A 14,100-nucleotide genomic window follows, 5' to 3' on the forward strand; every position below is an offset into this window, starting at 1 on the left:
GCAAAAACAACTCTAAGACTTATTAAAGGATAATGTGGGCATCAGAATCACCAGAAGACTTGTTAAGATACAGATTTCTGGGCCCCACTGCCACATTTCTCATTCAGTAGGTGTGGGATGGGTCCTGAGAATTTGCATTTCCAAAAGTTGCTGCTTTGTCCAGGGAACATACTTTGATTTTTAGCAATCTCTCTCTCTGAGAGCTCCCTCCCACTCTGAGGGAAGCTCACTGCCATATTACGAGCTGCCCTGTGGAGAAAGCCATGTGGCAGGTTAACTGTTACTTCCAACCAACAACCAGTGAAGACCCGTGGGGCCAAGAGCCACATGAGTAGGCGCTGAAGTGGATCCACCACGTATCAGGTCTTGAGGAGATTACAATACCAGCTGACATCTTAATAGCTTCAATGAAAGATCCATAGCCAGAAGACTCAGTTGAGCTGCACTTAGATTTCAGACCCAAAGAAACTGAGATGATAAACATACGCTGCTGTAAGCCACCAAGTTTGGGGCAGGGAGGGAATTTGTTACTTGGCAAACGATACTATGTAAGTTAAAATCTTAACTTAAAATGTTCAGTAAAAATAAATAAATACATGCATTTATTCCTTTGGAAATAGTACTCCACATAATTCAAAACTCATTGATACTATTTTAAAGAGGTTTTTCTAACCCTACTTTTGCCTACTGTAGCAATTCTCCTTGTTTCACACACACCCATCTATGCTGTTAATGAAGTCTTCTAAGAAGTGTATAGACAAATGATGACAGAAGTGCTTTTCAGGCATATTAGCTAAATGTAAGAAAAACTGAAATACCAGGTACAACCAGGTTTTTAATGTAAGTTGGTTTTAAAATTAATTAATTAATTAATTAATTAATTATATATGTGTGTGTATATATATATATCAAACTGATAACATAAATTAAAACTACTTATTCCACATGACATCAGTAAAAGGTAAGCGCAGATTAAAAGGAAGAAAAATTAGGAAAAAATGATTTTTAAATTTTTCTTTAAAAAGAGGAAAAGTAAAAACAAATGAAGTTCATACACACTAGAAACTGTAATAAAGTTTTCAGTCACAAAGCAGACAGTAACAATATAAATTCTCATTGCTTCCTACACTGTGTTCAGGCCAATGAAACCATTCATTTCTCTTATTTAAAGTATTTCTTAATCAAGTACCTACACCTTCCAAAAAAAATATCTTCAATATTGGCAGAACTTGACTGTAATCAAAAACTCAATCTAATCAGGTCACAGATTGAGCATACACTGACATATAATCTTTTTTGATAGTGGGCCAGAAGACAATGACCTGAAGAGCAAAAGCTTAACATCCTGTCTAATACACTCATGTCCTCTATTTTCAATTTGAGAATAGCTCTGAAAAACTGCCAAATATTTACTCTCTTACTTGTCCAAGTACTGCATACAATATACACTTTAAATGTTACCCTCCCAATGAGGCCTACTGAGAGCATATTATTCAAAATTACAGCTACCCATCATCGATCTGTCCTCATCCCCCTCTTTCCTGCTTATTTTGTTTTTTGTTTGTCTGCCTTTTCACAAGCATCCAACAGAATGTCCACTTAAGGGCTTGAAGATTTATGTGGGACTCTGTTTTGTATTTGAGTATCCAGCATAAACAGATCTTCAACTATAAACTCAATATTAAGTGCATGAATAAATTAGAAGAGTAAATGCTTTCTTATATGACCAAAAACAAAAACAAAAGCAGAAGCAGAAGCACTAAAGAGGAAAAAATTAAGTTTTCAAGTAACATTTTCAAATGCTCAATATTTTTCTAAATTTTAAAAAAGTAACATTTTAAGCCAAAAATCACAAGAAATTAAGTACTTTAATTTTTTTAATTTTAAGGTTTCCTATTAAACTCATGAAGTTTTCTAATGATGATTGCTAGAAGCCCATAATGATATTACCATTTACTTCTTTAAAGAAGAGACACTTCAACAAGAAACACAAATCAAGATGTAGCTATGCTGAACAGAAGGCACTGAAATAGTCCAAGAACCACAGAATTAACAACTCATCCCTTAAAGCCTACAACATGCCACAGTCTAAATCAGTACCTCCAATACAAATCAATTTAATCTATACATGGGATGTTACATTTTTTAGAAGTCACATTAAAAAATAAAAAGAAACATGTGACTTTAGTTTTATATCATATTTTATGTAATCCAGTATGTCCATAATACTATCATTTCCAACAGGTAATCAATATTTTAAAGTCTAAATATTTTAATTTTCTCATATTCAAAATTTGAAATGTATTTTACACTTATCTCAATTTTAAGCGCCCAACAGCCAAATATAGCTAGTAGCTACCATACAGGATGCTGTAAGGTACTAATAAAATATAAAGACATACCTTATTTGCTTTTGAAAATTAATATTAGAAGAAATACAGAGAGAAGAATAACATGTCCTATTTCTAAACATTAAAGCTCACCTATCATACTCACAGAGTTCTAAGTTCTTTTAACATAAACTTTACATTTTAACATATAAGGTTTTTAATTCTAACTTTTATTATAAAATGTTTAGAATTCCACTGAAATTTAAAAGACTCAAGGTGTATTCCACTGAAGTATAAATTATATAGCCATGCTTCCTTACTTTGGCACAGTAATAATGATAACACTTCACACATTTGAGCATTTAATATCTGATGATGAGGTTAAAAAGATTAAAATAACTTGTAATTCGAGGAACTATTATGCAATCAGATACATTTAAATAGGCTGTCAAATACCTGCATAAGCTTACTTAATCCTTCTCTGTCTATATATTATACACAAGTTTAACAGATCTTTCCTTGGAAGGTATTTTTAATAATTAAAAAAATGTGAATTTTTGCTCTTTTTTTTTTAGATTTAAATGTTTCTGTAATTGTGATATGATATTGTGATATTTGGTCTTTGTCCTTGGTTCCTGGCACAGAGCTCTTCAAATCCTTGGAAGTTCCTGACTGTAAGGGGGGTATTTTGCCCCTTTTGATCACACCTGAGTTCATGCTAAAAGAGGACTTGGAACAGGGCCTCTCAATCACCCTGGGATGGGGCTACTCAGCAGAAAGACCAAATGATTAGAGGGTTAGGATTTTCAGTCCCACCCACCTGACCACTGAGAAAATTGAGTTCTATAAAAACAGAGAAATCTATTCCATGCTTTTTCCTCTTAGCTTCTGGTGTCACCAGTAATCCTTGCCATTTCCTGACTTGTGGCTCCATAACTCCAATCTCTGCCTCCACTGTCATAGGTTCATCTTTTCCCCAGTGTCTGTGTCACCATGTGGTACTCTCCTCTCTTACACAGATACCAGTCCTATTGGATTAAGGGTCTACACTACTCCAGTATAGCCCTATCATAACTAATTACATCTGAAATTACCCTACTTCCAAATAAGATCACAATCTAAGTTACTGGAAGTTAAGACTTCAAAATATGATTTTTTGTGGGGGATACATTTTAACCTGTAACTTGGACCTTTACAAAAAAAGTCTGATGACACCTGATTGAAAAGAATTAAAACTAGGGAGAAGTAGGTCTAGAAGTGCTACTGAACAGTGAGAGATTGTTCACTGTTCTCTCACTGAGGAGGGGAGCTGGGATTTTATTTTAGACAAACTAACTTGAAAGCAAAAGAGCAAGCCCCCAAAAAACATCAAGAAGAAAACAATATATGTAGGTCAGGAATCTGCACCGGCTTAGTGATGCAAGAATCAACTGCAGCCTACCAAAGGATGAGCATTCCCAAGGTAAACCTGTTACAGAGGAGGTCAAGAATTAACCTTTAGAGAATGCTACCATTAGTTAACAATGTGATTAGAGAATGTCACTGTTACGTAACTTTAAATAATGATGAAGAAAAATGTAATTTAGTATCATATAAACTAAAAGAGAAGCATCTCAATCATGACAAATTTAAGAAAGAGATTGAAGAGGCCTAAAAAACCAACAAGGGTCTTGGCTAGAGTAAGACTCCAACCAAATAAAGAAAAAGACTTCTATTGAGAAACTAAGAGGGATCTACACAGATGTGAAGGGGAAAATGATAATGCTTATGAAATAAAACATGATTTATTTGTACAGTAGGTACAGATTACATGGATGACCCCCAATAAATCACATCTCCTGGCATTCATGCCCTTATATAATCTTCTCCCACCCAGACTGTGAGCTAGCCGAATAACTTGTTTTAAGCCAATTTGATATTAACAGGCACTGGCAAGCAGAAGCATGACAAGCACTTTCACACAAGAACTTGTTTTCCTGGAACACTATCCCCTGGAAGCCAGCTGCCATGCTGTAAGGAAGCTTGAGCTAGATTCTGAATGATGAGAGGTCACATGGGGAGAGACTGCAAAGGCTGAGAGGCCATTATTCCAGCCCCAGCAGAATGCAACCTCCACAGTAACCTCAGCCCATAAAAGAGAGGAATGGAAAATGTACCCAGCCGAGCCCAGTTAACCTAGAGGATCAGGAGAAATGATTAAAAAATAAATAAAAATTTAAAAAAAGACTGTTGTCATCCTAAGCCACTAAGCTTTGTGGTGGTTTGTAAAGCAGTGACAGATAATAACCAATAGAACAGGATGTATGCTTGATAAATGCAAGAACATGAGACTGAGGATTCTTATAAAAGTGGGAAGACTTGTATATGCATGAAGAAAAAGGAAAACCATGTAAATACAATTGGTAAAATTAGAATGCAAAGAGAAAAACTAAAGATACTAAAGATGAAGTGGAGTCACATGATGAATAATGGGAAAATTTAAGAGAATTAACAGGGAAAGCTTTCCACCTACTTCATCACTTTCATCTACTTCAATTCCACCATCTTTGTCGTCATCCATCTGTTTATGTATTGTCTGAAGAGCTTCCAGACTGAATCTGTCTTCTTCTGTGAAGCATGGTGGACTCAGTGACAGGCAGGGATCTGAAACAGAATAAAAGGGGCCATCACTAACTCACTATACCAAAACACAGACTATAGTTAAGAGAATATAATTTAAAAGAAAAATAACAAATTAAATTTCAGACTAAGTCAAATCAAAAGGTTTTTAAAAGTCTAGCAGAGTCACCGAAAGTATAATACATGAACACAACTCACTAAAAATACGTAACTTAATTCAATGAATTATTAGGCAATTACAACAAGTAACTCCAGTACTGACTTCAAGCTGCCTGCATTCTTCACATCTTGAACCACTTTCTTTTTTTTTTTTTTTAAGATTTTATTTATTTATTCATGAGAGACACACAGAGAGAGAGAGAGACAGAGAGAGAGAGAGAGAGGCAGAGACACAGGCAGAGGGAGAAGCAGGCTTCATGCAGGAAGCCCGATGTGGGACTTGATCCTGGGACTCCAGGATCACGCCCTGGGCCAAAGGCAGGCGCTAAACCGCTGAGCCACCCAGGGATTCCCACTTATTCCCCCTCACCAAAAATAGAACCCCTTCCTAAAAAACAAAAACAAAAACAAAAACTAAAAACCACAGAATACAAAGCCCTATTTTTGAAGAATTCAGTTTAATTAAAATGTGAATCCTAGGAAAATACCTCAGAGAATACAGAGAAAGGGATATACAGAAGAGTCACATGATACTTAGAAACTTTTTTTCACTTTTCTATTTAAAAATCAGAGCCTACCCATATGAATACCTTGTAAAATACATAAATTTAACAAGGCAAAACTGAAGAAAAAGACTGAATTTTTTAAAATCATATTCTTCATTTTTTTTAATATATATTTATTGGTTAAACCTGTTTGTACGGTAAATATATAAATTTCTACATTCAGGCTTTCAAAACCTAACAACTAACTTAGAGACAATTTAAGGCTTTTCGAAGCTTAAAATTGAATTAATAAAAGTTACCTGTTGACTCAAATAGCCTATACACTAAAATGAAAAAATTCTGCCAAAATTTCACTTACACCCTATCTGACCGACTGGAGGACTGATGAAGTTCAAGGACTTCTAACTATTTTACCAGGTCACTAAAATACCCTTTTTAACATCATCAGATCCACATGTATTCCAGAAATAGACATAGCCTGGTCTTCTCAACAGTAGTTAAAAATCTACTTTATCATTCTGGCCCTGTTATAAATTAACTGCCTGATTTTGTATAAATCACTTGTCCTTGTGTCTTAGTTACCACACCTCTAAAATAAAGTAGTCAAGAAGTGTACTAAGATCTACTACAGTTAGAATGGCCTAAGAAATAATCTAATTCTGTGCTTAGGAAAAAAAATTGCAAGAAGCCACTACTGGAAACCAATTAATGGTTTTTTGGTGTTTGTTTGTTTGTTTGTTTTTTTTAAATAATGCAAATCTGTATTACCTGCATGTTCCAGTTGTAACTCATTTTGGGAAGTTAACATTTTTAATAGTTTCAATTCAAAATCTAATTTTAATTTCTTTAGTCTTAGAAGAAAAGCAAAGAGAAAAGGAAACTTTAAAAGGGGAAACGCAATCCTAAATTATATGGTGCGTGTCTATGTGTGTGTGGTGTGTGTGTGTGTGTATTTAAAACTCTAATCAAGGTTTGCTAAAACCTAAGAACTTACAGGCACAATGGTCAATTATGATCCCTACTTCACAAAACAACCAGAACCCTGATATTCCTACAAGTTCACATTCATTTGTACTTATTTTGAATGGATGTGAAGTAAAAGATAAGCTCCCACGTTACCATAATACATGGAATAAAGAGGACCTGAATACAATATGTTACTGCCTCCAGCAGACCTATTTTTTTACATATTTCATTTTGCTAATAAATATACGAAGTGAAAATGTTATTGCAATGATTATACAAGGGTTAGCATTTGATTAAATAGGCTTTGTTGTTAACTGTGTCAAACTCTAAAAGAAGTGAATGATGAAGGCTCTAAAAACTTTATAAAGCTTTAAAAGAAAATTAGGAGGAACATATGATCTGAAAAAATTCATATAAAAATAAAATTGGTATTTTTGTACTTAAAATTAATTTATTTAATAAAACACTACCTTTGGAGGTCTGTTTCAGGATGTAACTTCTCCAGAAGAGTTTCTGTACAATACCTGTACTATCTTCTAGGGATTAGTTCCTTCTCTAAACACTAGTCCATCCACTCAACAAACATCTATTGATCATCTACATGTGTCAGGCATTGGAAATACCATAATGAAAAAAGAAATAAAAATTCCTCACTAGCAGCATAGTGGGGAAGGTGAGTATAATAAGATAAATAAGTAAAAGGTAGAGCATGTTAGCAGTGGTAAATATTAAGAAGAAAAATAAAGAGCAGATCTGAAATGCCAAGGAACTTGAAATCTGATTATATTTTATTCTCAAATCATTCAACCTAAGTCCTCTTTTGATGTTGTACTTTATCAATTTCTAACTGCTTCATGGGTCATTTTGCCTACACAACTGAACTTATGAAAAAAGCAGGAACCATGTACTATTTCTCATGCTCATAATACTCAGGACTTAGCTAGGCAATTTTATGTCTCTGATAAATTGTTACTTCATACAGTAACTCAATTATAAACTTCTAGGCTTCTATACTGTGCAAACTAATGACAGGCATGAGGAATTAAAAGAGATATTAAGAGTATCCTATACTCAAAAAAGCTCACAGTCTAGTGAGAAGGGAAGCATGTGGACTACTATATTAGGTTAGGAACGACTGAACACACTACTTGCATGGTGTTAGAGGAGATGAAGGGAGGAAATGCCACTGGTTAGTATGTCTGGAGTACAAAGAATATATGGAAAAAAGAAAAGAGATCAAGTAAAAGATTGGTAAGAAGGGGCCAGATCTCTAAGAGTCATTTTCCAAACTAAGGAATTTGAATTTTTATACTGAAAACTATGAGAAGCCCATAGATTTTCAAGAAGCCTAACACAAGCAGATTCGCTATAGAAAGATCATTCTGGTGACAGTGGAAAATAGAATGGAGGCAAGGCTAGGAGGCACAGCTGTCAGGAAGTGCTACTGTAATCCTAGCAGCATGCAATACTCCCTGCCTCCAAGGAATGGAGGAGGGAAATGATGAACATTGCTCTAGGATTTGGTGTTTTGCCATGCTGGAGCAGAAGGAAAGGAAAGATAGGAGTTGAAGTTATGGCAAGAGGATCCATTTCCTTAAATAAAATCTTATCTCCTTTTGGTACAGTGATGTAAAGACTACAAATCTAACTTAGAATAGTTGAGAATTCTGAACCCCATTACCTGTTCTAAAGTCTTTTTCACTTCTTTCTCAATTGTTTCCCTTCTAGGTTAATTCAGCACAAGTCATCATTTTAACTCAAATTAGCTGACCTAAATTTATTTTCAAATACACAATCTATTACAAAAGATCTGTGTATATAATGAATCTGGTATAATGGTTTCAAAGACAACTGCCAAAATACCAAAATGGTTCTCCTTTGCCAACATCTCATTGATACCTACATTACCTACCCAAAATGCACCAGTGCATATCATGTACTCCATAACCAGAAACATGTTTCAGATATCTAAACTGAATTTATTTGTTCAGTTAAACATGATATGGAGTTCCTAATAATGTGCCAGACCCAGTGCTTGATGCTGGACAGCCACATGACAAATTTCCTCTGCTCCATGCCCTCACTTCGTGTTAAATGCAATATAGTGTGACAATCTTTTTAGCATTGTACAATGAGCATTCCTTTCTTTTCTCTGAATCAAGAACAGCACTTTCTACTAAAGAAAAAGAAATCAGCCGAAATAGAATAAAACAACCAAAGTCAGCAACCAACACCACTCTTAAATTCCAGCTGGTCTTCCTCTCCTCGAGGCCAAACAAATGCTCGGTCTGATTCTGCAAAAATAAAGTTTAATGAACTAAAATTATTTCACCTCGGGCCGACTGTGTGGCTCAGTCGTGTCCGAATCTTGATTTCGGCTCAGGTCATGATCTCACAGTCATGAGACTGGGCCCGTTAATTGGGGTCTGCACTCCACGTGGAGTCTGCTTGAGATTCTCCCTCTCCCTCTGCCCCTCCCCACTCTTTCTCTCTAAAATAAAATCTTAAAAAATTTAAATGATTTTACCTAATAAGAAACACCTATTACATTCTAGAACCAATGCTATTTTATGTTCATAACTTAATTCCTACAACCCAGTGTAAGACACATATTTTCTCCATTTTTCAGAGAGGAAAGGAGATTCATGAGTAACCTGCTCAAGATCACATCCCCAGAAACAGCAGAGCGAGGATTCAAATGAAGTCTTTGGGACTCCAATCCATGCTTCAATGTCAATATAATGAAAGTAAATGGTTCGGTGTCCCAACATCAGAGGAGAATAAAATATTGCTACCACAGATACTGTCAGGACCTGAGGAGCTGAGAATACCAGGAAACATAAATGTGTCCCACAGAAAGGGATCACTAGACAGTCCATGAACAATATTGAGAATCTAGAATATATATCTATACTTCCTACATTACCTTTTTCATAACATCTCCACTTCAAGTCACACTCCTCTTGAACAAACCTTGATAGCAAGTTTATTACCACAGTGACTGACATATTTATTGAATGATTTAAATATGCATAAATATTAGAAGCCAAATAAATGAATTTCTGAATATAAATTATTTATCTAGCAAATATATAGATGCCAGACTCTAGGTTAGAAGCCAGATATACAAAAAGTAAAACAAGTAAAGTTAAATATGGCAAGTGCAATGACAGATGTATAATAAATATATAATGGTTGCAAAACTAAGGGAATAGTACTATCTAGGACTAGCAAGAAAAAATTCAAGGAGAAGTGATATTTATATTTATTCTTAAAAGTGAGCAAGTGTTCTCTAGGAAGACATGCAGAGGCAGGAACATAATCTGCTAATAGTTATTATACTAACAAAATAATGGTGACAATAATTACTAATTACAGTGTGTCTATTATATCCAACTACATATAAATTACATATTATACATTTGACTTTCCTAGAAAGTAAGCACTATTATTCTCACTTAATTGAATAACTAAGAGAAAAAAACTGACAAGATCAGTGAGGGCCAGATTATAAAGGAATTATTCTCAAAGTGAAAATAAAGGAGAAAAATTATTAATACACACTTAATAATAAATATTACTCACTGAAAGCTCCTGCTTATAGTTTCCTTGGCCTGCAAAGTTCATCTCCCAAATCCACCCAGTTGGGTAACTGCTTTCATTCAAAGTCAAATTTGTTTCTCCTCAAAGGCTATCTTATTTCCTTATCTAAAACAGCCTTTGCTTTGATTCCCTCTACTTCCTGTATTGTTCTTCAGAGACTGTATCACAGTGCATTATATTATATATTTATGTATTTGCTTACTGTCCAACTCCCCCACTGTAACGCAATCACGAGATTATAGGCTTTTGTTCTGATCACTGCTCTTTCCTAAGTGCCTAGAACAGTGTCTGGCCCACAGCAAGTGCTCAAAAAACATTTGTTTACTTAATCACTAACCCAGTTGGTTTTCAATATAAATGTATGAAAGACAGAAACCTTTCAAGAAATTACATGGCTGATGAGAAAACTAAAATGTAGAGAATGACAAAACTTTTTACCTTTATGACACTATATTAAATCTACTTAGTAGAAATCTATTAACATTACTGACTGCTTCAATTAAAATCATTCAATGGCCCCCTAGAACCTAAAGTCTATTTACTCATCATAAAATATTAATGTTTAAATATCTATTGAACAAAATATAGAACATATTATCCAATAATAATCAAGGGAAACTTTAATAAAATATTTAAGATGATCTTTCTCAAGGCTTTTACACTCACAATAAAGATGAGACTTTATAGGGGAAAAGACTAAGCAAATTTTGTTGATTACTATATATTATTACTAATATATATTATATGTATATTATTATTATTATACATTATTACACCTAATAAATAATGATGCCTGACTTTAAATGTAAGCAATTACATTTTTGGTGGCATTAAGAAAGAGAAATTGGATTTTAATAAATGGGATTAGAAAAAAGAAAAAAACAAGAACTCAAACAGGCAGTAAGAAGAGCTCTGGGACCCACAAAGAGTAGTTTGACTAACTGACGGATTCTCAACTGAAAGCGCCACTCAGTGCTTTGCCTTCCCCCTCCCACTCACCTCTCTACACTGCTGCTATGGACAGCCAGTTGGAGGGGTATGGAGACCAAGAACGTTAAGCAACTAGAATGCATGGGGCCAATTCCACAGAACAGACAACGCCTAGTCCTCAGCTATGCCAACAGTTGCCCCAAAGAGAGAAAGAAAACACTGGCTGGCAACTGATGGATGGAGGAGCAGCAGGATATGAATCTGCAAAGACAGCCTGGAGTTATCAGTGAAGGACAACGAATCTCTGAAAGAGGTGTCTAAAAGAAGCCATTGATTTTTTAAGTAGAACTGTAACATAACGACAAATGTAATAGAAATTACAACTTCTATTTTGTGTAGTGCTTTCAAGGTCAAAATATGTTTTCCCATATAGTCAGTTTTATTTTAATCTAGAGAAGAAACCACAGCTTTAGTTTACATACTTGTTACCAATGAGTATCTGTTCCAACAGTCCAGGCAGGAAGTAAAAGAATAGAAGCCACAATCATGGCAGTGAAGATAGAAAGAAAAGGTCATAGGGAAGTAACAACTGAATGTAATCAAAGAAAGGGGACAAATATGATTGACCTTTCAGACCTACAAGTCCAGGCCAAAAAAAAAAAAAAAAATGCTCGGCCCAACCAGACAACATAGTTACAAAATGTGTTAAATGGGATTACATTCCATTCAGCCTTCCATATTTAAGAGGAATAAATATTAAATATTTATGCCATATCCTTTATTTTCTCGTCCCGTTCAATTGATGTATGTAGAGAATATGGTTTAGAAACTAAGAAAACAAGAGCTTCAGAAGTAACTGCAGCTGAAAAAGTAAATCCAGTCTTTAGAGCTAGTTCCTCCTATAATGCCCTTAAGGTCGGCAAATTTCATGCAGAAAAGAACTAAGAAGGGGAGCCAGCCAACTCTTAATCACAAACCAATGACTGTAGCCCATTAACCATGTGCAACATCACAAACTGCCAAGAACTTGGCTTACCATACGGGCAACTATTTATGCGTCTCATGATTAGGATTTTCTTAATTACCACCACTGAAAGAAATTCTTTAAATAAATATTGTTTGTATTTAGTACTTCCATTAATAGTTCAAGCATTTAGCAAATCAAATACTCCAAAATCCAAGTACTTTAAGAATAAATGTTCTCTGAAATCCTGAGAGATAATTCTTTGGTGTCGTTTTTCAATAAACTAATGATATGATTCAAACTCAAAAGTAAATAATGTCTTCTGTCTTCTGATATCCTCTTTAGGGCAGAGTCTGTTTTATTCCCCTTATATTTCCAGTGTCTAACATACCACCAACACCTAGCATATAGTAGGGTTAGTGGATGTTTCTCAAAAAAATCTAATAAATAAATAATAAAGGCCACTGTATACCTTTATAGAGAGAAGTTAGCTTCAACCCATTCATTATCTGTTATATTGTCTGGTATACAGGTATTCAAAATATGCCAACATTTATTAAAAAGCATATTAAATACCAGAACAAATAAGAAAAAGTTGTAACTAGTATATACAATGCTATTTATCGATGCTATAAAAATGCAAGTGGAAGAACTCTAGAATCTCTAATATTTAGTCGTACAATTAAAGTTCACCAGTTAAAGAAAACAAGCCTTTACCAATAGAGGGCTGAGAAACCACTGCAGATGTACCTAATTATGCCCTTAAGTGTTCACTGAACTGAAAATAAAAGGCCTTTACTTTAAACCACTCCTGACTGATGACTGCCTCTTGGAGCTTGCAATCTCTTTCATCACTGACTTTGTATAAAAAGTACCTATTAATTAGCCTCGACTCTTAAAAAAAAGAAAGAAGTTTCCCGATTATTAGCTAAAAAGTGCCCCCACCCACCCAAAAAAAAAAAAAGCCTCGCACTATACCTTCCAAATGTTTTAAATAGACCATCTGATATAAACTCAGTTACCGAGGTCCCTTCATCTTTTCCAGGAACATTTTTCTATTTATCATCTTCTGATTATTTCACTTCCACTTATTCCCCAACCCACAAAAAGCATCTTGTCATTGCCACCTCAAACAAACAGTTCCTGCTAATCTCAAAGAGCCTCTCTAAAGGCAGGAGAGAGGAAAGAATGCCTCTGCCTTGAAACTATCAATAATATGAAATTCACTTACCAACACACCCCTAATCCAAAAAATATCTATATTTATATTCATGGTTAACCAATACATCCCATCAAAGCATTTAAATAAATGAGGAGTATTCATGCAGCTATATTTCTCTCTGCATTCACTGACAACTGCCTATTTCCATTGTGTTTTAGAAGTTCCTAGAAAGCAGTAATAGACCTTTTTATAACATTAGCGGCATCTATCATATGTGGGAAAATAATGTTGACTAGGTGCAAAAAAGAAAAAAAAGGTAAACAAATGCACTGATTTATTGACTACTAGTTTCCCAGGGTATTATAAACACTAAAATTTCAAATATCGATATTATGTGCACAGAAAAGTGCAATAACTTTGCTTACTTTTATTTAGTGAGGGAAGACTATAATTCAAAATGACAACCAGAATACTGTGAATGCATGCACCTAAGGACACTGACTTGTATACTTAAAATGGTTACATTTTACATTGTATGTATATTTTACACAATAAAGAAAAAAAGGCTATACCCAAATACAAGCTATAGAGACCAAAGATCATTAACACTATCTTACCGGTATCAATATTTTGAAAGAGAATATTGTTGTTATTGTCTAACATTGATCCAAGAGCAAGACACTGTTTCACTTCTCTCACAGTGCAAGAACTTGATAACCAAGTAAAAAATTAGTATCCCAATTTTACAGAAAGAAAAGTTGAGGAGTCTGCTCAAGGTAAAGAACTTTTTGTTTAAAGATTTGAGAGAGACAGAGAGGGGAGAAGGTGGGGGAAGAATCAAGCCAACTCCGCGCTCGGCAC

At 34.7% G+C, this 14,100-nt stretch overlaps 1 protein-coding gene across 5 annotated transcripts in view; it reads right to left on the reverse strand.

Annotated features, from left to right (window-relative positions):
* The window catches only part of STIM2 (stromal interaction molecule 2), a 140,611-nt gene that overhangs the window by 74,426 nt on the left and 52,085 nt on the right, over positions 1 to 14,100 (reverse strand). For all 5 annotated transcript variants that reach the window (XM_072808444.1, XM_072808454.1, XM_072808423.1 and 2 more), the window contains exon 2: positions 4,843 to 4,973. In XM_072808444.1, the coding sequence (XP_072664545.1) occupies positions 4,843 to 4,890 (48 nt within the window). In that variant the 5' untranslated portion in view covers positions 4,891 to 4,973. The remainder of the gene's footprint in view (positions 1 to 4,842; positions 4,974 to 14,100) is intronic.

This window comes from Canis lupus, chromosome 2 (assembly GCF_048164855.1).
Source record: "Canis lupus baileyi chromosome 2, mCanLup2.hap1, whole genome shotgun sequence".
Lineage (NCBI taxonomy): Eukaryota > Metazoa > Chordata > Mammalia > Carnivora > Canidae > Canis > Canis lupus.